General features: G+C 47.9%; 2 protein-coding genes across 3 annotated transcripts in view; one reads left to right on the top strand and one right to left on the bottom strand.

The window, feature by feature from the left end:
- Positions 1-2,682: 2,682 nt before the first annotated feature.
- ADM (adrenomedullin) lies at positions 2,683-5,004 on the bottom strand. Its single transcript, XM_003919825.4, has 4 exons — positions 4,848-5,004; positions 4,284-4,402; positions 3,982-4,131; positions 2,683-3,756 (listed from the first exon to the last, which is right to left on the bottom strand). Exons 2-4 carry the CDS (start codon positions 4,379-4,381, stop codon positions 3,441-3,443), a joined length of 564 nt encoding a protein of 187 aa, XP_003919874.1. The 5' UTR covers positions 4,382-4,402; positions 4,848-5,004; the 3' UTR covers positions 2,683-3,440.
- Positions 5,005-15,589: 10,585 nt separating this feature from the next.
- The window catches only part of SBF2 (SET binding factor 2), a 478,855-nt gene continuing 468,106 nt past the window's right edge, over positions 15,590-26,338 (top strand). Inside the window, exon 1 of one of the 2 annotated variants that reach the window (XM_039470842.2) lies at positions 15,590-15,790. In XM_039470842.2, the coding sequence (XP_039326776.1) occupies positions 15,736-15,790 (55 nt within the window). In that variant the 5' untranslated portion in view covers positions 15,590-15,735. The remainder of the gene's footprint in view (positions 15,791-26,338) is intronic. The other variant, XM_039470843.2, reaches the window with a different exon arrangement.

The raw sequence follows: 26,338 nt of genomic DNA, 5'->3' as shown, positions 1-26,338 counted from the left end.
CTGTAGAGCATCAAAATAGCCCGTAGCACTTGAGTGCAAATCCAGGCTCCATTGCTTATTACTCACTGCGTAGCCTTGCCTGAGTTACTTTATGTCTCTGAGGTTGTTTTCTTATCTACAAACAGATAACACCTACTTCACAAGGCTGTTGTAAGAATTAAATGAGATAAGGTGTATAAAGTGGCAAAGAGAATATCTGACACCAAGCAAGTGCTAAAAAAAGAATCTGTTTCCATTCCTCCCCATCACTCTCCTTCAGCCTTAGCTGTTCAGCCAAAGTGTTGGCTTTTCAAGAAATTGCCTGATACCCTGTGTCTGATTACAAATGGATGGTGCCATTCCCACAGCCAGCAACAGTAGCTGAAGATAAAAGCCGTGACTGCTCCTCAGCTGCAGACAGGTCGAATCAGTTCACAAATGACTCATCATGTTGATAAACGGTGTGTTCTTGGCATCAAGAGTCCCTATCCCGATAAGCTTCAGCACCTCACAGAGAAGGGCCTGGGGTTTGATGGTGACCTTCAGTTAATCCTGAACTCATACCAAACTGGTCTTAGGAGGGTCTCTGTCTCCTCACACGTCTCCAGTCACAGGATTTTCTGCGGGAAGGACTCCAGCTGAGCAGCTGCCTCTTTCCTCTCAAAGCTGAACCATCTCCTTCACTTGCCTTGGATTCCCTGAAGTCATAAGACTTCCTCAGCACAAGGCTAGACGCCTGTTCCCTGCTCGCAACCGCCCTAAGCTAGTGCCCAACCTGCCTTTGGCAGCTGTGCTTGTTTGCTGACGCTGTGCCAGGGTGAGGTTTGGCTGGAACGCTTTGTGGCTACAGGACAAACCTTGGCTGAAGGAAAGGAGTGAGTGTCTAATCTCGAGCCACTGTCTGCGAGGCTGAAGTGTTCGCTGCTCTCTGCAGTTTCTGTAGCCCCTTCAAACCACCCAGAACCCGCTCACTGGCACAGAAATTCCGTGATGGGAATCTTTAGTCATTCTTTCATTCATACATGCCTGGTGCCATTTCAGTGCCTGGCACAGAGTTCCCACAAAGTGAATCTTTTTCTGAAAGGCCCTTGAGGACAAGAATGGTCTGTGGCTGCATTTCTAACCCCCTCAATTCTGGTAAACCTCACACAATTATTACGATCAAATAGGACAATGAACTGTATGAGACTGGCACTGTCAACAGCCAGGTGCCCAAATTGAGGCTTTGTGTGGTCTTCAGGAAATTCTGTGTGCTCCAGGTTACTTTCTTCTAAACCGAAACTGCTTTGGAATGAGGTATCTCTGGACTCCAGACTAGGAGAGAGGCCTTATGCAGGCTTCTGCTGCAAGAAACAACATCCTAGCCCCTCGGAGGGGGCCCTGTCATGTGCAAAACCCCAGAAGGCTGGAGGCCACCTGGAAACATTTCATTCTCCAAACTTATCTTCAGGTTTTCTTCAGCAGGTTTCTGAGACCACCTACATGCACTGACACTGAGATCAGGGAAGCTTTTTGGAAAGACAAAAAGCTTTTGTCTCCATCTTGGGCCTTCAGGACATTGGATGAGACAAACGGGGCACCCCGAAATCAAAATCAGGGGTGCCTCTCTTTATTCTCCCCTTATGTCCCAACTATTCCCATGTCCCCCGTCTTTCTGGCCACTTAATGGGGGGCTTAGTGTCCGTCTATAGCCGGAACTGAGGTCAACCTTCTCAGAAGATAAAGCATATAAAGAAAGCAAGGAGGAAGGAAGGAGGGAGCGAGAGGAAGGCTGGAGAGAAGCGGAGAAAAAATGAAAAAACGCTTGGGAAGGAGGAAGGAAGAGGTGAGCGGCGAGGGGGCGCGGAACAATGAAGGTCTCAGGCCGTCGGAGGCTCACGGTTCCGGCGGCACGTCCGTCCCGCCCGCCTCCAGCCGGCAGCTGCACGCTGCGCAGCGTGTGGGCGCTGAGTCACTGTCCCAGAACAGGGAGCCGCGGTGCAGGTCTGGGGGGTGTAGGAGGACGGCCCTGGTTGGCATCTGCAAACTGTTTCTTTTTTTTTTCTTTCTTTCTTTCCTCTTTCATTAAGGCTGTGTGCTGACTCCCACGTAGGAGAACTTATTAAACCGCACGTACTGCTTGGCGGCGCTGGGCCCGTTCCTGCTGCCGGCAGGGGGCGCCGCAGCCTCGCCCATGAGCCCGCGGCTCGCGGGCGCTCAGGCTTGGGCACAGCTGGGGTTACTGGGGGTTACTGGGTCTTCTGGAGGTGTCTCCACGTATTGCTGGGGCGGCTTGGAACTTTTAACACCCGCGGCAGGCAGGAAGAACGCCTCTCTTAGAAGGCCTCGGAGACCACCCCAACTCTTCGAAGCGCGCTTTCGTGCAGGGTCCTGTGAGTAACCCTATAATAAATCTAGGACTCTGTTGCGCAACCCGAGAGTCCAGGCTCGCCAACCTACTAGGGCTCCCCTACCCCCGCCCCGCCAGGCGGTGACCTCGGGCGTCTCCGCGAAGCCCTGATTCGCACCCAGGACACGTGCTCTGCGCGCCGCACACAGAGAACAGATCTCGTGACAGCTCAGCCCGCTCAGAGTAGGGCCAGCACCTGCACGCGCCGCCGTCCCACTTCCCCAAGCGCGGCGGCGAGACCCCAAGGCTCCTGGGCGGGCCGGGACCAGGGCTCTCTCCCTCCCTAGACGCGAGAGCGGAGCCGAGAGAATGAATCAGCATTGAGACAGTTTATTGGTTTGCTGTTTGCATATCACCCATTTTATGTAAATAGATTATACAGAGACTCGGTGTTCCCTTCTTCCACACAGGAGGTAATCAGTCTTGATCTTTCATGCACACAAACACAAACACACTCACGTTCCACGCAACGAACAACTTTACACCTCGCTGAGACATTCACGTCTTAAAATAGGGGGAGGGAGACAATATAATTGATTTTTAAATGCCCTTAATACAATATATAACGTACAAAAATATCTCTATATTTGAAGTTACAAAAAAATCATGACAGCACAAACTTAAATATTGATAGTTACCTCTGTATGTACAACACGCATTGCACTTTTCCTCTCTAGGTTTTGGAAAGTTCAAGTAATAGTGAGGCTTGCGCCCTGGTGGGGTGACACGCCGCGAGAAATCAGTTTGTGGGCGAGCACGGCAGTGGCTCAGACCCCTGCTCCGGGGGTCTCAGCATTCATTTCTCAGTTTCTCCTCCCCTTAAGCCTGGCAAACACTCCCTTGAGTTCTTCTGCCCCCCCCCCCGGGCACCCGTGCCTGAGCAAGGCTAAGGAAGCGAGGCCCCCAGAAGGAAGGACCCTTGCAAAGCTAGAGCTCGCCGCCAGACCGTGCCTCCCGGACCCGGGGTCTCTGCAAGGCTGTCACAGCCCAGTGCCCACATCGCTCGGGAAGTCCTCCGTCCCGGGAGGCACTAGCGGAATGCTTGCGCGACTGTTCGCTGTGCCCTGGGCGCCTACATCCTAAAGAGAGTGGCGAGCACTTCCACTTGTGGGGCTGGAGCCCCGTGGGCTTGTGGCTTAGAAGACACCAGAGTCCGACCCCGGCCGGCCTCCGGCAGGGAGCGCCGGCGCCGGCGGCCGTAGCCCTGGGGGCTGATCTTGCTCCTGGGGGCGACGTTGTCCTTGTCCTTGTCTGTGAACTGGTAGATCTGGTGTGCCAGCTTCTGCACTGTGCACGTCCCGAAGCGGCAGCCAAAGCTCCGGAGGCCCTGGAAGTTGTTCATGCTCTGGCGGTAGCGCTTGACTCGGATGCGGGCGGCATCCGGACTGCTGCGAGGGGGAAGAAAGGCAACTTGAGACCCCATCAAGCAGGGCTCTGGCCCCAGCCGCAGGGAACGGGAGCCATTCTAGGGCCAGAGGGAGCTGGAAACTGATCGCGCTGTCTGAGCTGCCGTCTAGCCCCGACGATCCCCAGAGCCAGGGTAGTGGAGAGTGGGAGCTCCTCCTGCACACCTTCCTTCCCTCCCGTCCCTGGGCAGCACCGGGCATAGTTACCTGTCCTCGGGGCTTTGAGAGGCGCCCTTCATGTCCTGGGGCCGAATAAGAGTCTGGGCAGGTCCGGCCTTCACGTCAGCGAGCCCGGTGGGGTGGCTGCTGGACATCCGCAGCTCCCTCTTCCCACGACTCAGAGCCCACTTATTCCACCTGGAAAACACAAGCAGTCCGATTCGCGTGGGTTCCAGCGACGTCCCCCGACCTGTCCCTGCTCCCATTCACTTCTACACCTTCGGGACCAACCGTCAGCTCCCCTTGCCTGCCAGATACCAGGACGGGCTAAGCCGCTGCCCGGGACTCACTTCTTTCGAAACTCTGACGCGACGTCCAACCGAGCGGTGTCAGCGCCTAGGAAGGCGAGCGAGCCCAGGTACATCAGGGCGACGGAAATCAGCTTCATCCCAGCTGCTAAGCGCAGACCCTGGAAAAGAATAAAGAGCCGAGCCTGAGCAACCGGGCCAGCTGCACCGCCCGGGCGGGGCACGGAGGGCGGGCGGGGGCCCCGGCGCGGGCGAGTATAGCCAGCGCTCTCCCGGGCTCAGACGCTTATCTCCCCCGGCGTAGAGAGGCGCCAGAGGCGTTTGCACTCGCCAGGCGGGTGACAGGTCCTGCAAGGGAGGCCGCTGCACCCCGCCAGGCTCCCAGAGGGTCCCTACTCAACTTCTTGGAACTTGGCAGACGGAGCAGAGGAGACTGGGTCTCTGGATCTCCAGCTGTGTGCACGAGCTCGGCCAAGGATTTGGGATGTACCCCTCAGGCAACCCCCCCAGAGTGGGTTGTTCCCCTCACCCAGAGCTCGCAGTCGAAGACCTTGGCAAGCACTGCCGCCACCCCATCTCTTAGCCCGCAGGGACTGCGGCACCTACCTGCTAAGAGAGTGATCTGCCAAGTACTTGGAGGAGAAAGTCTCAGACGTCCCACTGGCAGTGACAAAACCCCGAAGTCCAAGCCCAACTGCAGTGAGAAGCCCGAAGTGGCAAAGCTCGAGCAGTTGTATCTACTGTCACCAAGAAACCACTGAGTGGCCAGCTCTGTTCCTGCGCTTTATAAGCTCGCTGGTGATGGGAGAGCGGCGGGGCGGGGCGGGGCCTGGGCGGCCTGGCTGCCCGCCCTTTCTTTCTTCGGGCACGCGCACTCAGGCTTTCGGACGCGCGCATTGCTTTGAGACTGGGGTTGGAGTGGGGTGAGAGGGGTGGGGGTGGGGGGTCCCTCGTGGCTTAGGTATGGGCTCCAGGCGCTTGGTGCGGAACTGCCACAGCTCTAACTCTCTGGGCACAGGGTTTCCAGAAGGTAGGCCAGGACGAAGGGGCTCCACTACAACCTCTCGAGGTCCATATCCAGGACCTATGCAGCCTGGAGTGCAGAGCCTCTTGGCGAAGAACAGCAAGAGCCCGCAGGAGGGACCGCGTGGATGGCCCGAGCCCGGGACCTGGGGAGCTGTGGCCTCAAGTGAACCGCGCCCCCTGCCGGCTTGGCGCCTGACCCGGCCGCGACCCCAGACTCCCGCGGAGGGGTTGGGGCAGGGACGTAGCAGAGCCGAGAGGAGCTGGACTCGTCAGTCCCCCAGAGCGACTGAGACTCCGGAGTTTCGGGATGGGCTAGTAAGATTTCGAAATAGGGACGAGCTCAGAAAGGCTGAATTGAGAACTGGGATTTGGAGGGGGGAATTACCTGAAATTTCAGAATTACATTTCTATTTGGAAATACAGGAATAACCAAAGTAGGAAGAAAGGCACTGTTTCATTTTTGCCTTCTTGTAATCCAAATATGCCTTATAAGGTCATAACCTGAGAGTTTGCCTGGCTGCCTTCATCCATCGTAAACGTAAGGACTGACTGCCAGGGAGCACACTAACGCTTCACGAATGCTAATCATTTTACAGTTTACCAAGCACGACCACATCCCAGTCTACTTTGAGCTTCACACGCACCTTTGAGTCAGGCAAGGATGGTAACATTACTTTTCCCATTACGGCAGGTAGAAAATTCAAGTTCAGAGAGGGGAGGTATCTACAGAGGGGAAGTCACCCTGCAGGTGGGAAGCAGCAGAGTCCCTACTCGGCCCGGCAAGCCAGCACGGCCGACTGGGGCGCGGCGTGGATTCCTCTAGGCTGGGGTCACCATCTCCTCAAGGGGGAAAGGAGAGTCCCAGCCCTCGCCCGAAGAATTTGTGCCTGTTCATGATGAATCACGCCAAACACGTTTGTCACCCGTTTGTGCTCTTCCCTCACAGCTTCTTCTCTTTCTTACTTCTCTCCTGGGGACCAAACTGGGAAGGAAAGGATAAACCACAGGGCTCTCTGCTTCTTGCATGTGGGTTTCTGGGGTCCTACTAACCAGTCCTCTAACTCGAACGTCCGGAAGCCCAGCGACTCGACGGAGAGGCCAAAGATGCGAGACCACCAGCCAGAGAGGCTTCTGGTCCTCACTTCCCAGCAATTCGCTGTATGAAGGTGGACCAATGGAGTCCCATCTCTCGTGTCCCCATCTTAGAACCGGTCCCCAGCAGACCTCTAAGCTTCCTTCCTGCTCTGCCATATGGCTCTGAGCTCCGGTGCAAAGGCGCCTGGGCACTGGGTCGCGCGAACCTTGCCCAGAGTGATCTGTCTGGGCCGCGCACTGCTGGCTCAGCCGCCTTTTCACTCTCGGGACTCAACAGTGGACATTGCACCTGAGGAAGAAATGGCCGCGCCGAGGTTACTTATTTTGAGGACGCTTCCTGGAAGGAGTCACCTGCGCAGACCTGAATTCTATCGGACTTCTCTAAGGACCTAATAAAAATATAGGTCCTTTCCAGAAAACAAATGAACATGTACATAAACCAATTAAAGTATAAAATAGGCATACAGTGTCAGGAGGTTAACTACGTTTAAAACCCTGTACGGGGAGGGGGGCGGAGGGGACAGATTCCGGGCCCTGGCCCTGGAGGGCTTGGGACGCGAGAGGGTCCGATGAGTGCAGCGCGGCGCACTCGCCAGGATCCGGCCATCTGGCTGGGCGCAGGGCAGTCACCGCAGCGGCCTGTCGGGCGGCTAGTCCATCTGCACCGCAGACAGCAGCTATTACTGCACGTCTGCTTGGTGGCCAGGAGCCTCCCCAGTGTAACTATTGTTCTTCTCCCTCATCTCCCATTTCCTTTTCCTTTCACTTTATCCTCTGAGAGTTAAGCTCTTTGCAGGGATCCCAGGACTGCCTATCAGTCTCCCTGAGGATGCGACCAACTTGTCGCGAGCTTCCACTTGGGTCCACGCCAGGACAAGTTTTACTTTCATTTCTGCGGCGCGCGCCTCCGACTGCTGGGGAGGTCAAGGACAGCTAGGCGTCAGCCCACAGCCAGGGAAGGTCCCGTGATCTGGACTCGTTCCTTCTAGTCTCCACCAGTCCTGGGGGTTGGGGCGGGGCGAGAGTGTTCGGACTGCAGAGACCTCTGCGACTGTACCTCGCTGCCTCCCCGCTACCCTTCAGAAAAGCCAGTGATTCCGTGGGGAAACTGAGCTGTCGCTCTGCCAGCAGGATCGCGAAGAGAGTGCTCTTGGTTCAAACTCCTCTTTGAGTTGCTGGCGGCTTCAAAAAGGAAAGCAAGCCCAGGAGTGGAGGGAGACTCAGAGGCTGGGCTCTGCCAGCCTCAGGTGACTACGCCAGCAATGTTGTGTCGTGGCCATTCCAAGAATTCCCACCTGAGAGCCTTGGCACGCACTTTATCAGCCTGGCACTTTGTCGCTCTGGCACTTAGAGATCTGTCACTTGAGAACCAAGTCAATTCCTTAAAATCTTAGATTGGCAGCTCAAAGGGTTTGCTAGAAAGCCCCTATCTAGAGAGAGAGCGAGCGAGAGCGAGAGCGAGAGCGAGAGAGAGAGAGCAGGATTGTGTGTGTGTGTGTGTGTGTGCGCGCGCGCGCGCGCGCACCGCAAACCACACTTGCATGGGTCAGTAGCAGGGGCCAGAGTGCTCCTCAAATCATCCTGGGTTTAAGTCAAAAAAGGTTAAGGGATTTGCTAACCCTGAGCATCTATGCTTTTTCTCACGAAATTTCGAGTTTTCTTACTTAATCATTGTATCATCGACAAAAAGATCACTAGAATGCATTTCTGGCTCAGTGGTTCTATGGAGAAGGAAATGCTGCAGTGGGAGTTCTGATCCTGGTGATTTGTTAACATGAATTTCAACCATTCAAGTGGCAGCGATGTAGATTCATGTTGAGCAAGGACAGTACAAGGAAGGAAGGAAGTGAAGGAAGAAACATCTTTAAAATTTCTGGCAAGAAAAGAGAAGGAAAAAAAATCCTGGTTAATGAAGATCTAATTTTTTTTGTGCTCCAGAATTTTAAAAGATCAGATCGTAACTAAACCTCCAAAGCACTGTAATAAATGTGTACATCCTGACATTAGAGAGACACATGTACACATATGCTAAAGGGTTTTTGCATAATGGTGTTTCAACATCTTCACATTCCATTTGAATGATTTCTAGGCCCTACATCCAATACCGATTCTTAGTAATGTTTGGAGCTTTAAAAAACGTGTGGTAATAGTTTCTCGGTTAGCACTGTGGATACAGTTTCTAAAGCCAGAGTGGCCATACTGAGGCCTTTCAGAGAAGCAATAAAAAATAATAAATATCAATGATATGAATAACTAAAATGTGAGTAGCTAAGTGCATTGCATAATTATCTCAGATGCCTCTTTTATCAAACAGGAAATTTTATGATACATTTATTATTAATATAGTTCAAAATGTTAAGCTGAGGACTTGTTTACAAAGTTCACTTGAAAACAAAGTTCAAGATGCATCCTGAAGTCATAACACAAAGTAATTTAGAGAAAGGATGCAATCAGCTTTGTGGATTTGATCACTTATACGGAGAAGTAAAGCAGGATACAAAGCCCAGGGCCCTTTTCCTGGAACCTCAGACTTCTCTAAGGACCTAATAAAAATATAGATCCTTTCCAGAAAAAAAATGAACATGTACATAAACCAATTAAAGTATAAAATAGGCATACAGTGTCAGGAGGTTAACTAAGTTTAAAACCCTGACACAGAATAAAAAGCGCTATTTCCATATTTAAAATTTCTGTCTGGTTTGCAACGGTAACAGCAAGGAGGACAGTTAACCTCTCTCTTTAGGGCATAATATTTTCCAGAGTGTCAGCATGAAGAAAAGTAATGCTTTTGCTGCCTCATTTTTGTGCTCCTGCATGAAACAGGCAAGAGAGAAACAGTCAGCTCTTACACATGATAAAGCCAGAAGCCAAACTTCCCTGATGCCTAAAGAAGGTAAATTGCTGCAAAACAAATGAAAGGGAAGAGATGGCCTGGTACAGTGGCTCGTGCCTGTTATCCCAACACTTTGGGAGGCAGAGGTGAGTGGATCTCTTGAGCCCAGGAGTTCAAGACCAGCCTGGCAACATGGCAAAAACCCATCCCTACAAAAAAGAAAAAAGAAGAGAGAAGACAAAGTGGTAAACCTAAAGAAGCTTGTTACAATAACACCTATAACAGGACAAAATGAAATTACTTCAAGAGAAATTTACTACAGCGTGCACAATAAATGGCATTAATGAATGGATAATAAAAGAGATGATTAGACCATTTGGATCATCCATAGCCAAAGAGAATGGTGTTAATGAGAGCAACCATCATGCTACCTGTTTCCAGGTGAGGACTCTATGGTATCAGATAGAAGCACCTGGAAAGAAGCAATTCTTTTATATATGTGTGTGCATATATATATATATAATTTTTTTATAGAGATGTGGTTTTATCATGTTGCCCAGGCTGGTCTTCAGCTCAAGAGATCCACTCACCTTGGCCTCCCGAAGTGCCGGGATTACAGACGCAAGCGACCATGCTCAGCCAAGAAGCAATTCAGATGTATAAGCCTGAATGAATTGATAGTTTATTCATTCCCTCAAACAGTATTTGCTGATTATGTACTATGTACCCAGCGCTGTGTTAAGTTCTCAACATACAGTTATCGCCAAAGCAGTCATCAATAAACTTACCCTCAGTGAGCTTATAGCCCAGTGAGGTAGCCAGATATCAACAAATCCTTATCAGAATTATGTATTTACATGATTATAAACTGGGGTAAGTATTCGGAAGGACAAAGAAAAACTAGGGGGAGCTAATGTTCCAAATGGAGGAAACAGCATGTGCAAATGCTCAGAGATGGGAAAGAACTTGGTACATTAGAAAAAATGAAAGGAGTCCTGTTTGATTGAAAAGTATTGAATGATGGAGAAGAGTGGCCTGAAATGAGATTACAGAGGTCATCAGGGTCAGAGTAAATAGGACCCTTTGGGACATGAAGCTTTTGTATTTTATTCATGGTGACATGGAAAACTATTGACAGGTTTGAAGAGAGAGAGACATGATCTAATACACATTTATTTAAACGATCGTTTTGGCTATGGGATGCGGTAGATGGATTAGAAAGAAGCAAGAAAGGAAGCAGCACAGTGGTGGCACTCTAGAGAGACTGGAAAGGGTCTAGTCCCTGATAACATTTATTATTACACCTCCCCACATACACATAGCCATTCCACCCTAAAGTTCACCAACAGAACCAGCATCACTAACATACACTCTGTTCAGTAGCACATGGCCTGCTCTCAGAAGAGCCCACATTTGCTGGGATGCCCTGTTGAAGCTGTTTTGAAATTCTCCAACATTTCTGAACAGGCAGTCCTTCATTTTCATTTTGCATGGACTCCACATATTAGGTTGCCAGTCCTGCTCATCAAATATGCGATCTAAGTAAAAGCGGCCTGCGCACTTTTACAGTGCCTATTTATACTGTAGCTGTGAATGTCAGGGGTACTTCAAATGAATGTTAACTTTCAACCATTCATCTCGTTACACATGTGAAAGCAGCTGCAGGACACCTTCTATAAATCATCTTTGAAGCTTCTTCTTTGCACCCCAAACACACACTCAAGGTAGAAATGATGTGTTTGCTATGAAAATTTAATTTTGAGACAGGTTCAATAATCTGCTTACTGTCCTTAGCTTTTATCTATAAAGTGTGGAGCCATCAGTGAAGCTGGGAAAACAGTTAAGAATCTATTGCAATAATAAAGGTAGAAGGTGATAAGAGCTCAAACTAGTAGGGTGGCAGTGAGGGTGGAGAGAAGTGGACATATTTGGGAAGTAGGAACAATAGGACTGAGTGATGAATGTGGAGCTGAGAGGCAGTTGTCAAGGGTAACATTCATTATATTTCTAGCTTAGGGAACTGAATAGTTGAAGATGTAGCAATGGGTCAGGGAATTTTCCACCACAGCTGCATAGTCTCCTTTGTTGTGCTTTAGTAAAGACAATCTGAAGAGGCCCCAGCTCTGCCTGCTGACGTTTGGTCAAGTCTAACTCTCATAATGCCTCCTTGAACTACTGTGGCTAACCACAGCAAGAACTCAAAATGACTGTACAGATCAAACCACTTACTCCGCAATAGACCACTAGGGGCAATGGGCTGATATGCCTTGCTCACTGATAATCAGCTCTATTTACTCTTTCTTTTCTTTTTTTTTTGAGCTGGAGTTTCACTCTTGTTACTCAGGCTGGAGTGCAAGGGCGCAATCTTGGCTCACTGCAACCTTGGCCTCCCGGGTCAAATGACTCTCTTGCCTCAGCCTCCTGAGTAGCTGGGATTACAGGTACCTGCTATCACGTCCAGCTAATTTTTGCATTTTTAGTAGAGACAGGGTTTCACCATGTTGGTCAGGCTGGTCTCGAACTCCTGACCTCAGGTGATCCACCTGCCTCGGCCTCCCAAAGTGATGGGATTACAGGCATGAGCCATCACTGTCTATTTTGTCTTCTAAAGCAAAAAAGAAAGGCATCTGCCAGGTACATATCATGATAGTGTCACATACCCTTCCTCCCTTCCTGCTCCCACCAGCCTTCAGGAAAACAAATCTGGGCTTGCTTTATTCTCTCTCTCTTTGGTGAAAGGTGATGGTGGTTATCATAGGGGATGGTCTGGCTTTCAGCCAACCTCAGTAATCAGGCTGCCTTGTCAGGGCTTATCAGTTTTAGCAGGCTGGCAGCTGTTGGCTGAGAAGCAAAGCACAGCTTTAGTGTATACAAAATATATTCATATATATATACAAACACAGTGCCTTTCAACATTATACCTAGGATATGTTAAAATCTCTACGTGACAAAATGAGCATTTGCAAGTGGACTGGAAGTCTACGTATATCAGTAACAGATGAAATATGCCTAAAAGCATATAGCATTTGATTCTAGGCTTAAAAACAACTAAACTTTGATTTAAAAAATAAAATAATTTAAATGAATACCTGCAAATGAAATAAAAGCCAAGACATTTAAAAGGTAAAATGAGACCCCTTACCACTATAAAATTAACTCAAAATGGGTCAAAGTACTAAACAGAAGAGCTAAAACTGTGAAGGAAATAGGAGTAAATCTTCATCTCACCTTTAAAATTGCAATATATTTTTAGATATAACACTAAAACCATAGAAACAAACTAAAAAACTGGACTTCATCAAAATTAAAAAATTTTGAGCCAAAGGACGTTATCAAGAAAATGAAGTCCTGGTGTGGTAGCTCAATCCTTGTACTTTGGGAGGGATAGGCGAGAGGATTTCCTGAGAACAGGAGTTTAAGACCAGCCTGGGCAACACCATGATATGTCATCGCTACATGAAAATAAAATGAAAAACAATAAAAATAGGAAATATTTGGGGGGAATAAGGCATAGAAAATTTAAAAAGAGAATAGACAACATACAAAATAGGAAAATATCTGCAAATTACATATCTGACAAGGACTAGTATCCAGAATGTATAAAGAACTCTTGCTACTCAACAACAAAAAGACAAAGAATCAATTAAAAAATGGGCAAAGGACTTTAATAGATACTTCTCCAAAGAAAATTTAGCGATGGCCAATAAACACATGAAAAGATGCTTGACATCATTAGTCTTCAGCGAAAGGTAAACCAGGACCACAAAGGGATACTACTTCATACTAAGATGGGTATAACAAAACAAAAACAACAGGAAAACAAAAGTTGACAAAATGCAAAGAAATTAGAACCCTAGTACAATGCTGGTGAAAATGTAAAATGATGCAGCCACTGTAGAAAACTGTAGTAACATAATTACTACTTAATCCAGTAATTCCAATCCCAAGAATATATCCCTGAAAATTGAAATCAGGTACACAAATACATGTACATGCATGTTTGCAGCAGCACTATTCACAATGTCAAAAATGTGGAAATGACCCATCAATAGATAAAGAAAATGTGGTATATACGTATGATGTGGTTTGGCTGTGTCCCCACCCAAATTTCATCTTGAATTGTATTCCATAATTTCCACCTGTCATGGGAGAGACCCAATGGAAGGTAATTGAATCATGAGGCGGGGGGGGGGGGGGGTCTTTCCCGTGCTGTTCTGGTGATAGTGAATAAGTCTGATGAGATCTGATGGGTTTATAAAGGGAAGTTCTCCTGCATAATCTCTCATCTGCTGCCTTGCTCCTCCTTAGCTTCTGCCATGTGGAACTGTGAGTCAATTAAACTTTCTTTATAAATTACCCAGTCTTGGGTATGTCATTATTAGCAGTGTGAGAACAGACTAATACAACATACAATGGAATATTGAGTCATAAAAAATAATGACGTATTGATACTTCAATGTGACACTACAACCTTGTACTGAATCTGCCTATATAAAAGCTGAGAACTATATACTAAATGAGGAAAAACCCAGATACAAAAAGTCATATATTGTATGATTTCCATTTAAATGAAATGTTCGTAATAGGTAAAACCATAGAGACAAAAAGCAAATTGGTGATTGCCAGGGGCTGTGGGAGGGGGAATGGGAATGACTGCTTAACGGTTAAGTTTTCTTTTGGGTGATGAAAATGTTTTGTAACTGATAGACATGGTTGTTGTACAACATTGGGAATCTACTTAATGCCACTGAATTCTACATTTTAAAATGGCTATTTTTACGGTATGTGAATTTTACCCTCATTTAAAAAAAATAAAGTCGAGAAGGAATATGATAGCTGACAATAGACTTTTTTTTTTCTAGTTAGTTCCGGAGAGCAACTCTGAAATAATAAGGAAGAACTTTCTAACAATAGGGCTGTTAAACAGTGGAATGGACTGCCTCCCAAGGAAGTAAGATAACTCTTTACTGAAAGTGATCAAGTTGGATGACGAGTTCTCAGATAAGTTACAGAGAGGATTACTACATGAGGTATGACTGAGGGTTGTTTTTGGTTTAATTATTTTCAGGATCAAGCTATCTTTCTTCCACGTTTGGAAATTCAGCTGATTCAGTTTTATCAATAGCAATTTACACAGAGGTCCTGGAGTTAAAGTATTCCTTCAGTTTCAGTTCTAGTGCAGCCCAACCCTTCCAATTTGTAGATGAAGCAAGTGTGGCAGAGAAACGGGAAATAGTCAATTAGAGCAGAGTAACTTTTCAGGAGCTGAGATGTCAGCTCTCTAGTCTCCTAGTCGAGTTGGAGCCGTGGCAGCTTCCTGCTGCTAGTTGAGGAAAATCGCACATTTACTCATTGAAAATACTTGGTAGGCACCTACTACATACTACACACTTTGCTAAGAGGTCTTGTCTTATATGTAAATATGAAAGATCAAACCCTCAATTAACAGTGAGCAGTGATAAGCAATCACAAAGACAACTTCTAAATCACGGAGATTTCCAAAACTTTGTTCTACCACTTGTACAAATTCTACTAAAACTTTATGAGATACTAACAAATGACAAAGTGAGTTCACCTGACCGTCGCACCAGCGAAATTCGAAATGGTCAATAGGTTCAACAAAAAAGCAAGAGACTTGGATAATCCTGAGATGGAAGGAAGGGACCATTTATTCATTTTTGTGTGTGTTTGAGCAGGGGCGTTGGAAGGCACCACCTGTTCGGGCTGCAAAAGCCCTGGGACCGCTGCAAGGGAAGCTAGCGGAGGCGGGAGGGGCTCCCCAGGGAAATGCCAGCACAGTTCGGGAGGATGCCGGGTTCTTCGGTGAAATCTGGCTCCCTCGGGCGCTCCGGGGGAAGCCCAGGCCGACCGCCCCCGGCCCACCCGGCTTTGAAACCCGAGGCGCCTACGAGGATTGCGCAAAAGCCTCTCACTCCCCAGTCTGCTCGGTGGCATGTTTCTAAAATTCCCATCTACACAACATAAACAGGAAACGTGCAGCAAAAGTCCTGTCGGTGCAAATTCTTTGCTTCCAACCGAGGGCGGGAGAATTTCATCTTTGGTGGTGGTGGGGAGCAGCGGAAGCAGCCAACTTTCCAAGTGACCCCTCAACTCTCCGTGTACCTTCCTCCGAATCCAAACAGAATAGAGAAGGCGGAAGAAAGGACCCCCGGCTTTAGGAAAAATAGGGAGGGGGAGAGGGCCGTGAACCACCTCCAGGGGCCGCGGTGGCGACGCGTGGCGGGAACGCGCCCGGCCGCCCGCCCCCACAGCGCTGCGGTCCGCGAGGCCAGCCGAGGGTGGGGGTGGGCTCGCCGCCCGGGCTTGGGGCCGCGGAGCCAGTAAGGGTGGGGGCGGGGGAGGAGCGGGCACGAGGCGCCGCGCAAGCGCAGAGCGCCCCTCGGTTGTCAAACATGGCTGAAACGCTGCCGCTGCCGCTACTGCCGCTGCAGGGAAAATGCTGAGCCCTCCCGGGCCGGCTGGGCGGCGGCGGCGAGGGCGGCGACGGGGACCCACTTCCCGAGCGCGGCGGCGGCGGCCATGGCCCGGCTGGCGGACTACTTCATCGTGGTAGGCTACGACCATGAGAAGCCAGGTAAGGGTGTGGGGCGGTGCCGCCCCCGGGCCTCCCCGCCCCCGCCCCCGGCCGCTGTCCAGTGGGCTCCGCGGGGCCGGGCATCAGGGCCGGGCGTCGGGGAGGGCCGGGCCGGGTCTCGGAGGAGCGGGCGGTCGGCGTCCGGCCTTCTCCGCGGGGCTGAGCCTGGCGGTGGGCGTGGGGGGCCGGCACGACGCGAGGGGGAGGGAAGATGCCGCGTCTGCCTAGCCCTTGGGCGTACTAGCTGGGCCTGCCGGAGGCGAGGCGGGGTCGCGCGACCCTCCGCCTGGAGGCAGCTGGGTACCCGGGGCAGAGCCCTGGGAGTGGGCCCAGGACAGCAAGGCTGGGAGGGCGGGAGCCAACTGTGCTGAGTTCCTCGGGGATAAACTTCTGCCCTGCATCCTGAATGAGTAACCCGTGACGCAGGGGGTTGTCCTCTCCGAAAGGAAGTGCCGAGAGTCCAGTGCTACCTCACCCCTGTGCTGTTGGGGGCCTAGTGACCGTCCCAGGGAACACGTGGTACCAGGGAAGGGGAAAGGATTCTTTGCACTTTTACACCTTTCTAGGAAATGCTCCCCATTCTTTCAGGAGAAATGAGACAATGACATGACTTGTCTTTTAATTAAGGACAGCAAGCTGACCCAGCTGAAGGTGATCTTGTTTCGCTTTAATGTGTTTTCATTGTTCTTTTTGTCACAGAATTTTCTTCGTAAGGAACAATTAGGCAAATGCATTGTATTTTACACTTTAATTGATGGACTTCCACAACTTAAGAGAATTCAGGGTTCATGCATGTTTATTTCTGTATTTGCATTCTTTTGTGTTACTTTGTAGCTAAGCATAATGTAATAACAGATTGAGATGGGGAACTACTTGGATTTCAGGGCAATTCTAGTCCCACATTTGCAAGGAATTTTAGATATCAGCTCTACAGCCCTTTCATTTTTCAGAGATGCTGAGATTGTGTTTTCCATTGGTAGCCCAGAATACCATTGTTCCACCCACTTTTGGTCCACTGTCTCTTTCATTGTTTCTCCTTTAAGAGCTTCCTCTCCTTTAGTGGGAACCTTTCATGTTCTTTTCTCTCACCAGTCATGATCTGATTGAGATCAATTGTTAAAAAGAAAGATTATATTTTTAATCATCTGGCTTCAAAATTTTATTTCCTAGTAATTTTGCGTAGTCTGATGTTTCTTTTCTACCCAGATTAAGTGTGGAAAATCAGTTTTTTAATCTTGTTTAGTTTTTAGTGACATTGTTCCAACCTTCCCCCCCCCACCTTTTTTTTTGAGATGGAATTTCACTCTTGTCGCCCTGATTGGAGTGCAATGGCGCAATCTTGGCTCACTGCAACCTCCGCCTCCTGGATTCAAGCAGTTCTCCTGTCTCAGCCTCCTGAATAGCTGAGATTACAAGCGCCTGCCACTACGCCTGGCTAATTTTTGTATTTTTTAGTAGAGATGGGGTTTCACTATGTTGGCCAGGCTGGTCCTGAACTCCTGACCTCAGGTAATCCACCGCCTGGGCCTCCCAAAGTGCTGTGGTTACAGTAGTAAGCCACCCTGCCAGGCTGCCCCCCCCCCGCCCCCGCCCCCACCCCCGCCTTTTGAACATTTTTGAAACAACAGACTTGCAAAAAAGTTGCAAGAATGGTACAAAAAAATTTCCCCTGAGCAATTTGAGAGGAAGCTGTTGATCTGATGCCCTGTCATCCAGAATACTTTAATGTGCGGTTTCTACAAACAAGAATATTCTCCTACATGATCACAGTGCGATAACTAAAACAGGAAATGAATAGTGATACAGTACTCCATCTAGTTCTCAGACTGGTTCAAGTTTTGTTGATTATGCTGTTAATCTCTTTATTGACAAAAGGATCCAGTTTAGCAATATGTGTTGCATTCATGTTATATCTCTTTTATCTCCTTCCATCTGGAACATTGCCTTTATCTTCTCTTGACTTTGATGACCTTGACATATTTAACAATTACAGGTCAGTTATTTTGTAGGCTGCCCCTCAATTTTAGATTGTCTGTTCCTTCATGATTAGATACATGCAGATATGCGCTTGGGAAGGATAGCAGAAATGATTCCCACTGCATCCTGGCAGGTGGTGCACAATTTCACTTTGTTTCCTTGTTGGTTATTTTTACTTTGATTGCTTGATACAAGTAATATCTGCCAAGCTTCTCCACTATAAAGTTAATAGTTAATTGTTTTTGTGAGGTACTTTGAAACTATGTAAATATCTTGTTCCTCACTAAACTCTTAATGGTTCGTTCATTGACATCTATATGGAGTCATGGTTTTTCTGTGTGCGTGTGTGTGTGTGTGTTTGTGCATGTGTGTGCATGCTTGTGCGTGTGCCCAAGCGTTTAGTGGATTTTATTCTGTTACGATTTGCCTTAGTCCATTTGGGCTGTTACAACAAAAATACCTCAAACTGGGTGACTTATAAAAAAAAGAAATTTGTTTTTCACAGTCTGTAGGCAGAGAAATCCAAGATTAAGAATCTGACAGATTAGTGTCTGGTTAGGACCTGATTCCTCATAACCATGTTCTCACCTTTTTTTTTTTTTTTTTTTTTTTTTTTTGAGACGGAGTTTCGCTCTTGTTACCCAGGCTGGAGTGCAATGGCGCGATCTCGGCTCACCGCAACCTCCGCCTCCTGGGTTCAGGCAATTCTTCTGCCTCAGCCTCCCGAGTAGCTGGGATTACAGGCACGCGCTACCATGCCCAGCTAATTTTTTTGTATTTTTAGTAGTCAACATCACCATGTTGACCAGGATGGTCTTGATCTTTTGACCTCGTGATCCACCCTCCTTGGCCTCCCAAAGTGCTGGGATTACAGGCTTGAGCCACCGCGCCCGGCCTACCATGTTCTCACTTTAACCTCACATGACCTAAGGGTCAAATGAGCTCTCTGGGGTATCTTTAAATAGGGAACTAATCCCATTCACAAGGACTCCACCCTCATGACCTGATCACCTCCCAAAGGCCTCACCTCATAGTACCATTACCTTGGGTGTCAGGATTTTAACATATGAATTTTGGGAGGCAACGTAAACGTGCGGATTATAGCATTATTTATTTTGATGGTCAAATTGTTCTTCATTTGGGCAATGAGAGCTGTTCAAGCTGGCTTTTGTTTTCTTATGGTACATCCCCATCACTCTTTGAGAACATCTTTTTACTTTTTGGCACAGAACCTGTTCCTGGCTAATCATGCACTTTCCCTGCCTTGGTTCTGGAATCAGCCATTTAGGGATCCCTGGTTCCTTTTAGCGGAGAATAACATTCTCCGCTAAAAGGATGATGTCCCATCCCTGACCATTAAGGGATGTGTGTGTATGTATGGGATGTGTAGATATGTATGTGTATTGCTTCTTCCAGGTCCTCTTAATGGTCAGAGATGGGAAGTATAGGTATGTATGTGTATTACTTCTTCCAGGTCCTCTTAACGGTCAGGACGGGAAGTATAGCTGTGTATGCATAAACATACATGTGCATTTGCATCTGTATTTATTTCTTATTTCTGTATATTGAAAACTGTGAATTCATACTGATACCTCCAGTTTCAGTCAAATATTCCAGATTCTCTTCTAGTTTTCTCCTTTTTTATATTGTAATGTTCTTTTCTCACAGTAAGAAGTCTGGCTTCCATCATCCTTATTGTATTTACTTATTGTTCAGTCTCCCATCTTCATTACCATCCACTCCTCTCCCTGCTGGGACTTGCATTCTTCATTCCATCTTCTCCATCCCCCTACCTCAGTCTGGATCTAAGAGTCCCTATCAGTATGCTTCAATACAGGGACACTCTCCCCGGTGCTCTGGCTCTGACTCCCCATGTTGGTCTTCCCACTGTCCGTGGATGCACTTCTTACCCCACTTAGACTCTGATATCCCGCACTGGGCTGCTTCCATTGGAAGACATCCTTCTCGCTCTGTCTATACCCCAGTGCCCTTTGCCAGTTTCCCCCTCCTGCCTTAATGCTTGGGCTCTGATGCAAAATGTTTGGTTGTTCCCTTACCACATAGACTCCCTCCTTAGCTCTCTTGATCTATGACAATATGAAGCTCCACCCCAGGAATCCACCTCCACCCAAGGGTACCATGAACTTCCCTTCTCACAGCAGGAAAAGGGAAGGAAAAGGAGGATTAATTTTTTTAAGTAACACAGTCCAGAAGCTTCTATAAATTGTAGAATGTTGTTAGTGAAATGCATAACTTTTTAACTTGGGAAAATTCTTTAGTCATGTTGATGGCAGTGGGGAGGTGCAGGCAGTGGCAGTGGGAGCAGCAATGACACTGGTCGGTCCCCGAGGCAGCCGACTGCACCCCTGCCACCCTTCTGCTGCTGAGCAGGACCTGCCCTTAGGTCCAGAGCCTCGTGGGCTCCTGACCCTGGCCCTCTGTCACCACTCTTGCCCACCAGGGCTGTGGGCAGGATATGAGTAGGAGGCAGAGCTGGAGCTGTGGTTTTGGGGTCTGGGGTGGGAAATGGGAGCAGTGCCTACTTTGGGACCTAGGCAGCAGGTCAGTGTACCCACCCTGCCAAGGGCTCTAGGTTCCTGTACCTCGGGGGAAGCTCAGAGCAGGGCCACCCAGGGCTGTATCCCTGGGGTCTACCATGCATCGGGTAATTGCCAGGCCTGACACTCCCAAGGGCTGGGTCCAGGACCCACAATCTGTTTCTGGCAGGTCCACGAGCCGGGTGAAGGGGAGCTCGAGCAGACATTACCCCTGCCCTGGATGCTGGCCTGGGCCCAGTGAAGACCTGGAGCCCCTGCTCCAGGCCACGAAGGGGCATAACTGGGGCTGCACACTCAACGGAGCTGGCAGAAGCTGGAACAGGTAGCAACCCCACCCTCCTGGGCATGCTGCAGCCACCCAGGTCAGGGCTGTGGACCAAGGGCCTCCCTGTGTTCTTGGGGGCCATGAGTAGGATCCCCCCACCCCGCCCCCAACACAGCTGCAGCTGCCACAGTCAGGGCTGTGGACCCAGGCCTCTCTGCACTCTTGAGGCCAGGGAAAGCATCTCCCGTGCCCTTGCAGGCTCGAAGGTGCCTGCTTCTGCTGCCTGGTATCTCCCTGCTTCTAGTGCCTGCTCCTGCTGCCTGGTATCTCCCTGCTTCTAGTACCTGCACCAGTCTCAGAGCGGGGGTTGGAGCCAAGCCAGGGTGCTGTCAAGCCCAGCCTGGTGTGTACACACTTAGGTCAGCTCTGACACACCAGGCCTCTCCCTCCTTGACTCCCTCTGGACTTTGGGTCCTGACAAGCACCATGGGAGGGGGTTGAGGGTGGCTTGGCACTGGCCTTCATGTGCCCCTTGATGTGAGCATCCTAGGCATCATGGATGGTGGCAGGAAGCAGACAGGCTTCTGGGCAGTAGGGGATAGGCCCTGGTGAGGCCCCAGCTTCAGGCCAGGAAGGGCCTGAAGGATAGGGGCCTGGCTGCCAGTGTTATGGACTGGAGCGGGGACTTGTGGTGCCTTTTCTGGGCTCATGTATGGACAATCAGTTTGTACTTTCTCCCCTCTGGGCTTGTCAAAGTCCAAGGCTCTTTGAGAGCAGAGCAGAAGATGGAGAGATGATGAGTTGACCAGCTACAGAGAGGAGCTGCCCTCTCCGCTGAGAGCTGCAGAGATAGGATAGCCTGCCTGCAGGGAGGAGCCAGTCACTCTAGGCCAGGACCTCCTCTCTGCTGAGAGCTGCAGACAGCAGGACAACCAGCTGCAGAGAGGAGCTGCCCTCTCTGCTGATAGCTGAATATCTATTGGGATAACCAGCTGCAGAGAGGAACCACTCTCTCTGCGGAAAACTGAATACTTGCTGGGATGACCTGCCTGCATAAAGGAGCTACCCTCTCTGCTAGGGGCTGAGCACTCATCAGGATACCTTTGCTACAGAGAGGAGTTGCCCACTGTGGGTCTTTGAGCTGTTCTGTTGCTCAGTAAAGCTCCTCTTCATCTTGCTCACCCTCCACTTCTTGTCTGGGTACCTTATTCTTCCTGTTCACAGGATGAGAACTTGGGGCCTGTGAATGGTGAGGGTAAAAGCTGTAACACAGACGGGGCTGAAACGTTTCCATTGCTCACCATGTTGCACGTGAAGGAAGGGAGAGAAGACCTATGGCCCTTCAGGGAGCCCAGACCATAGAGCTCCCCAAGCAAGGGCTATGACTCCCATCTTTGGGGCCCTGTGGTTCCTGGCATCTCCAAGTTTCTGGGTGCCACTGCATACCCTGGGGTAGCTGCTTCTGGTGTACCTGGTCCAGCCACAGCCTTGCAGGGAGCTGGCGCTTATGCCAGCACCTGGAGCTGCCCACCCTGTGGCAGCAGCCGGCATGTCTAACTGTGTATGGCCAGACTATACGCTTGCTCACACATCCCTTACCACTCCGTGCCTGACTCCAGTCTCCCTTTGATGTGTGGGATCCAGGCTGGTAGCATGAGCTGAGCATAGCGTACCAGGCTGAGTGGGTAGAAGGAGCCTAGCGGGCCTGAGCAAAAATTGGGCAGAGGTGCCATCGGCCAGAGGTTTCTGGCCAAAAAAGTGACATCCTAAAGATCCTGTAAGAATGTCTAATAAAATAGCAATTACATGCAATAAAATTTACTATTTTAGGTGAACATTTCGATGAGTTTTGACAAATGTATATATTAATGTAGCCACTACTGCAGTCAAGATACATAGGGCTGGCAGCTGTAGCTCACACCTGTAATGGCAGTGCTTTGGGAGGCTGAGGCTGGAGGATTGCCTTAGGCCAGGAGTTTGAAACCAGCCTGCACAACACAGTGAGATCCTGTCTCTGCAGAAGAAAAAAAAAAAAAAAAAAGTAGCATGGTGTGGTGGCACATGCCTGTAGTTCCAGCTACTCAGGATGCTAAGATGGGAGGATTGCTTGAACCCAGGATTTAGAGGCTACAGTGACCCATGATCACTCCACTGTATTCCAGCCTGGGTGACATAGTGACACTGTTGCTAAAAATATATAGATAGATAAAGATATAGAACATGTTCCTGCTTCCGAAAGTTCTCTCATGCCACTTTGTAGTCAGTTCCCTTTCTAGCATCTGGCAGTCACTGATCTGTTTTCTGTCTGTAGTTTTTGTCTTTTCTAGAATGTCATACAAATAGTATACAGTTTTGTGTGTCTTTTTTTCACTTAGGATCATAGTTAAGGTTTATCCATGTTGTATTTATTGGCAGTTGTTCCGTTTTATTGCTGAGTATGATATGATTCATCCATTCACTAGTTGAGGGACACTTGAGTTTCTAGTTTTTGGCTATGGTGAACATAGTTGTTCTGAACATTTGCATACAGATCTTTTAATGTTTTTATGTTCCTGTTTTCATTTCTCTTGGGTAAATACATAGGAGAAGAATTGCTAGGTCCTAAGTGTCTGTATGAAACTGACAAACTTTCCTAATTGACTGTGCCATTTTATATTTTCACTAGCACTGTATGAGAGTTCCAGTTATTTTAAATTTATTACTTAAAAACATTTTTGGTTGCTCTGCCTGTGGAGTAGCCATTTTTTTGTTTCTTCTCTCTAGTAAACTTGCTTTCACTAAAAAACAAAGAAAAACCTCCCCTAGCTTTACTGAGATGTAATTTACAAATAAAAATCATATATATTTATGGTGTACAGTGTGATGTTTTGATATATGTATACATGGCAAAATGATTATCACAATCAAGGTAATTAACATATCCATCACTTCACATAGTTACTGTGTATGTGTGTGTTTGTGTGTATGTGTATTTGCGTGCTTTTATGATGAAGAAATTTAAAATCTCTCTTGGCTGGGCTGGTGGTTCATGCCTGTAATCTCAGCACTTTGGGAGGCTGAGGTGGGTGGATTGCTTGAGTCCAGGAGTTTGAGACCAGCCTGGGCAACATGGTATAACCCTGTCTCTCCAAAAAAAAAAAAAAAAAAAAAAAAAAAGAAAGAAAAATCTACTCTCTTAACATAACTCATTTATGGTTTTAGTTTGCATTTTTCTGGTGACTAATGATGTTGAACACCTTTTCAGGTGCTTGTTGCCATTTGTATATTTTTTGTGAAGTGTGTAATCAAATTTGTGTTCTCTTTTTTACTGGGTTGTTTGACTTCTTATTGTTACTGGTGGAGGCTGTCCAGGTTCTTGGTGTTTTGAATAAAGAATTGGACAAAATGCACAAACAAAGCAATGACAGAAAAGCACAGATTTATTGAAATGGAAGTACACTCCACAGAGTGGGAGTTGGCTTGAGCAAGTGGCTTGAAAGTGCTGGTTACAGAATTTTCTGGGGTTTAAATACCCTGTAGAGGTTTCCCATTGGTTATGTGGTGTACACCATATGTATATGAAGAGGATGAAGTGAAGTTACAAAGTTAGTTGGTTGGTGTACACTCTATACAAATAAAGAGGATGTTTCCTGACATAACTGAAGTTACACAGTTATTTACTTGTATTTAGAAAGTTGGGGTTTTTATGTTTGATTTAGTTCTAGGATGTTCTTAGGTTCCCTGCCTGCAAACTCTATTCTCCTGTCTCGGTATTATTGAGATTTTTTTTTCTAATTGTAGGTACAAGTCTGTCCGTCCCTCCCTCCTTTTTTCCCCCTCTTTCCCTCCCCTACTTTCTGTCCCCTCCCCTCTCCTCTTCTTCCTTGTGTTCCTTGCCTTTTTCTTTTTCCTTTCCTTTTGTCTCACTCTGTTGGGCAGGCAGGAGGGCAATGGCACAATCACCGTCTACTGAAGCCTGGACCTCCCAAGGCTGAATTCGTATTCCCACCTCAGCTTCCTGAGTAGCTGGGACTACAGGTGCATGCCACGATACCTGGCTAATTTCTCTATCTTTAGTAAAGATGGGATTTCACCATGTTACCCAGGCTGGTCTTGAACTCCTGGCCTCAAGCAGTCCTTTTACCTCAATTTCCCAAAGCACTGAGATCATAGCCATGAGCCACCTCACTGGCTAAATGATATACTCTTTATTTTTGTTCCTAAAGTGTCTTTGCAATTAACAACACTTACAGTTGAATTTTTAAATATTTCTTTTTTTTTATTGCATTTTAGGTTTTGGGGTACATGTGAAGAACATGCAAGACTGTTGCATAGGTACACATATGGCAGTGTGGTTTGCTGTCTTCCGTCCCCTCACCTGTATCTGTCATTTCTCCCCATGCTATCTCTTCCCACCTCCCCACCCCCCCATCCCTCCCCCATTTCCCCCCAACGGACCCCAGTGTGTAGTGCTCCCCTCCCTGTGTCCATGTGTTCTCATTGTTCAACACCCGCCTATGAGTGAGAATATACGGTGTTTGATTTTCTGCTCTTGTGTCAGTTTGCTGAGAATGATGGTTTCCAGGTTCATCCATGTCCCTACAAAGGGCGTGAACTCATCGTTTTTGATGGCTGCGTAATATTCCATGGTGTATATGTACCACGTTTTCCCTATCCAGTCTATCATCGTTGGGCATTTGGGTTGGTTCCAGGTCTTTGCTATTGTAAACAGTGCTGCAATGAACATTCGTGTGCACGTGTCCTTGTAGTAGAATGATTTATAATCCTTTGGATATATACCCAGTAATGGGATTGCTGGGTCAAATGGGATTTCTATTTTTAAGTCCTTGAGGAATCGCCACACTGTCTTCCACAATGGTTGAATTAATTTACATTCCCACCAACAGTGTAAAAGTGTTCCTATTTCTCCACATCCTCTCCACCATGTTGTTTCCCGATTTTTTAATGATCGCCATTCTAACTGGTGTGAGATGGTATCTCAATGTGGTTTTGATTTGCATTTCTCTAATGACCAGTGATGATGAGCATTTTTTCATATGTTTGTTGGCCTCCTGTATGTCTTCTTTTGTAAAGTATCTGTTCATATCCTTCGCCCATTTTTGAATGGGCTTGTTTTTTTCTTGTAGATTTGCTTTAGTTCTTTGTAAATTCTGGATATCAGCCCCTTGTCAGATGGGTAGACTGCAAAAATTTTTTCCCATTCTGTTGGTTGCCGATTCACTCTACTGACTGTTTCTTTTGCCGTGCAGAAGCTGTGGAGTTTGATTAGGTCCCATTTGTCTATTTTGGTTTTTGTTGCCGTTGCTTTTGGCGTTTTGGTCATGAAGTCCTTGCCTACACCTATGTCCTGAATGGTTTTGCCTAGATTTTCTTCTAGGGTTTTTATAGTGTTAGGTCTGATGTTTAAGTCTTTAATCCATCTGGAGTTAATTTTGGTGTAAGGTGTCAGGAAGGGGTCCTGTTTCTGCCTTCTGCACATGGCTAGCCAGTTTTCCCAACACCATTTATTAAACAGGGGGTCCTTTCCCCATTGCTTGTTTTTGTCAGGTTTGTCAAAGATCAGATGGTTGTGGGTATGTTGTATTTCCTCTGAGGCCTCTGTTCTGTTCCATTGGTCTATATCTCTGTTTTGGTACCAGTACCATGCTGTTTTGATTACTGTAGCCTTGTAGTATAGTTTGAAGTCCGGTAGTGTGTTGCCTCCCACTTTGTTCTTTTTGCTTAGAATTAAATATTTCTATTTTATAA

The sequence above is a fragment of the Saimiri boliviensis genome, chromosome 6 (genome assembly GCF_048565385.1).
Source record: "Saimiri boliviensis isolate mSaiBol1 chromosome 6, mSaiBol1.pri, whole genome shotgun sequence".
Lineage (NCBI taxonomy): Eukaryota > Metazoa > Chordata > Mammalia > Primates > Cebidae > Saimiri > Saimiri boliviensis.
This window is presented reverse-complemented; position numbering and strand designations above follow the sequence as displayed.